We start from the raw sequence: 3089 nt of genomic DNA, 5'->3' as shown, positions 1-3089 counted from the left end.
AAATTAGCTCTATTAAATTTAAAATAAAAAATTTAGAGAAGCCTGTTCGTAAATATCTATACAGGTTAAGTTAATCATTCGACTTCATTGATAAATCTGATGCTAATTGCAAGGCGATAATGGATGAAAGAGTGACTTAAGGATCGGAACAGTTTGAATAACTTTAAATTGCGACTACGTTGGCTGGTTGCATTGGGAACCAGCACTTAATTCTAAATCGAAGAAACTATAGGTGCCCACGTCGATTATAAAATGTGGTTAAAGTTAATACGGCTACGACGCACAAACCCACTCCTTTCTCACGTGATTTTAGATTGACATTCATATTCACATGTATTTTTTGTACCGATAATACAAGAGATGCCAGTGCATTCAGAACATAAATTTAAATAATGTGTTCAGCCAGGATTTTATATAATTTAGTAAATCTTATAGCCTTTGCCGTTGAAAGGGATGTGAACAGGTGCAACTGGGAGCTCATATTCGTGGACGGGAGCGACGGGCAAGTGATCACCTTTTGGCTGGAATCCAGCTTCGTCAGCCGCCCAGGTCAAAGTGAACTTCTCGCCTTCAGGAGAAACCCAGTAAGAAGATCCCTTGTTGGTGTTGCCTAGGACTTCACCGTACGATTCTTTGCCGTAGGAATCGTAGGTGACTCCTTGCATCTTCTTCTGAACCTGAGACTCTTCGCGGGTGGTGTAGTCAGATTGGGCATAGCTATCGGTTGAAATAATAAAATTTGTCTAATGGTTATCTTTAGTTCTTAAAATAATGAGTATAAAGTATGAAATAGATTTACCTCCATTGGCTGCTGCCATCGAGATTGCGCTCGTCAGATTGGCTGGTGGCGGTGATGTCGGCGTATTTGTTATCCTTGTTGTAGCTGGGAGTAGGGTAAGCTGGTGCGGGGTAGACTGGTGCAGGGTAGGCTGGTGCAGGGTAGGCTGGTGCAGGGTAGGCTGGTGCAGGATAGGCCGCTGCGGGGTAACTAGGAGTAGTGTACTTCGGTACAGGGTAGCTTGGGGCTGGGTAGCCGGGTGCGTTGTACTCCGGCTTGTAGCTGGATGGAACAGCGGCAGCGACGGCCAAGAAAGCGGCGACGATGAACTGTCAGAAAATGTCGTTTTAAATATAAAGTTAATTTTATTTCAAAATAAGAATAAGAGATGAAATGCCTTACGAGCTTCATGTTGTATTAGGAGGGTTTGATAAACAACTGATTTTCTGAGTCCTTCCATCCTGGACTTTTATAGTTGAGTGAGAGGCAAAGAGCATTCAGTTGACCTAGTTGTTTTGGCAGCTAGATTTCGCCAGAGCAAATTAGGTTTTGGGCGTTGAATAAAATACCTTACTTTCGCTTTTCACGTTAACCACGGTGCATTTTTTATTTTGTTTGGCTGGTGAAGGATTTATTTTGTCTCCTGGTCTTTGATGAACAGAAATCAATATCGTGTTATAGGAGTATTCACACGTCTGTGTCTATGAAATACAAATAATATAATTTATCTTACTAAAATCAGGTTGGGTGAACGATAATTTGCTCAATTCCGACCCGTGATTAGACCATCCGATTTTTCTATTTGGGTTTTTTCACATGTAATTGTTGTTCTAGCGTAACAGAAATTCTATCCAGCAGACATTAAAGGAAGTAAAGAATAAAGTTCATTTATTAAAATTCCCAATTTTGTTTATTTTGTTTTCTAAGTTTAACATTAAACGTAAGCTTTTCCCATAATGAACCGTAGCCTTTTATCAGTGGTAGTTAGATCATCTATTGACAGTATAAAAGACTTGATAAAACAATTTATGTTTGGTAACGGTGTGGGTTCGCTAACGCCGTTACTGCGTGTATATGCCTTACTAATGTTTATCTAATTCTAATTGCAGGTCTGGGAATGACTGGAAAGAGTGACGCAAAGGTCGTGCCAGGTAAAACAACGATGAGCTGTGACCACGCTGGCTGGTTCCATGGAAAGCAAACGCTATCAACTCTAAATGGAAATTAGGTGTCCACATGAATTATAAACGGTGGATTAATACGGATATGGCGACCAAACCCACTCTTTTCTCACGTTACAGGTAAGTTAAACTTCAAAAATATTTTTTATGAGTGTTTAATAATTTTATAGTTGTCACTAACAAAAATTTTACCGAACCGAAAGAGTTAGAGTAGTGTGTGATTCCATAAACGACGTCCACAGCATGACCATCTATGACAACGAAACGTGTAAAGCTGTCCACCACTTTGTAGAAATAAAAGACATTTTGCTTACGTTGACGGCATTTATATTTGCATCATGTGTTCGATGTACAGATATAACTTATAGGACATGTTTTTAATATTCAATTACATATCGGGAAAGCTAGTAAGTATCGTGGCTCACGATAGCTATTGTTGCGAAAAATTCTGCACGGTCGGCCTAATCCGACGCAGCGCAAAGATGGTTTCTTCATCGGTGGACGAGAGTTGCCAAAAGAAGAACTGAAATCTCCTATGCCAAAAAAATGTCGTAAAGCAAATACCACGTCTGAATGGAGCTTCTGGTGAAAACACACAAAAAACTATCGTGGATGTCTGCTAAATTTTTAAAAATCCTTCTGCCGATGTTAATGGAAAAGATAATCAGTTGCGATGTATCGCATGAAAATCATGCAACTCGTCATTCGTGAAAAATAACGATATTTGGAACGCAAGCCTCGCCTCGATGCGACGTTTTTACGGCAATCTGAGCTGCGTTGCAGTGTCTTTCATATGGGCTTTATTCACACTATACAACACGTTGCCGTGAAAGAAGGGAAAAAAGCGTAAAATAGGGTGAATAAGATAAACGGTAGCGCATGATAAAAAGTGATGAATTGCGCGGCAAAATACGCTTATAATATGAAACAAATGGTTTTACGATGGAATTCAAAACTATGTCTGAGAATAAGAAAAATTGACAGTGTTATATTGGATAAACAGCAAGGCATGTCAAAAGTTCAAGTCAAAAGGTACATTATATTTGTTGAAGCCCAAGTAGTTGGAGGACCTATTTGGGGCTGGAGAAATCAGATGTTCAAAAATGAATTTTTTACGACAATTTCGATTT

General features: G+C 39.4%; 1 protein-coding gene across 1 annotated transcript; it reads right to left on the bottom strand.

Annotated features, from left to right (window-relative positions):
- Positions 1–380: 380 nt before the first annotated feature.
- LOC130700050 (larval cuticle protein LCP-22-like) lies at positions 381–1221 on the bottom strand. Its single transcript, XM_057522053.2, has 4 exons — positions 1181–1221; positions 990–1107; positions 800–929; positions 381–717 (listed from the first exon to the last, which is right to left on the bottom strand). Exons 1-4 carry the CDS (start codon positions 1187–1189, stop codon positions 420–422), a joined length of 555 nt encoding a protein of 184 aa, XP_057378036.1. The 5' UTR covers positions 1190–1221; the 3' UTR covers positions 381–419.
- Between the last annotated feature and the right edge of the window lie 1868 nt (positions 1222–3089).

This window comes from Daphnia carinata, unplaced genomic scaffold (assembly GCF_022539665.2).
Source record: "Daphnia carinata strain CSIRO-1 unplaced genomic scaffold, CSIRO_AGI_Dcar_HiC_V3 NW_026453108.1, whole genome shotgun sequence".
Classification (NCBI taxonomy): domain Eukaryota; kingdom Metazoa; phylum Arthropoda; class Branchiopoda; order Diplostraca; family Daphniidae; genus Daphnia; species Daphnia carinata.
This window is presented reverse-complemented; position numbering and strand designations above follow the sequence as displayed.

What these genes read in the sequence shown, in the direction of transcription:
- LOC130700050 (XM_057522053.2), bottom strand. An exon ending in ACCGAAGTACACTACTCCTA is followed by an intron (nt 930 to 989) that starts GTTACCCCGCAG and finishes ACCCTGCACCAG; the next exon opens with CCTACCCTGCACCAGTCTAC. An exon ending in GATGGCAGCAGCCAATGGAG is followed by an intron (nt 718 to 799) that starts GTAAATCTATTT and finishes TTCAACCGATAG; the next exon opens with CTATGCCCAATCTGACTACA.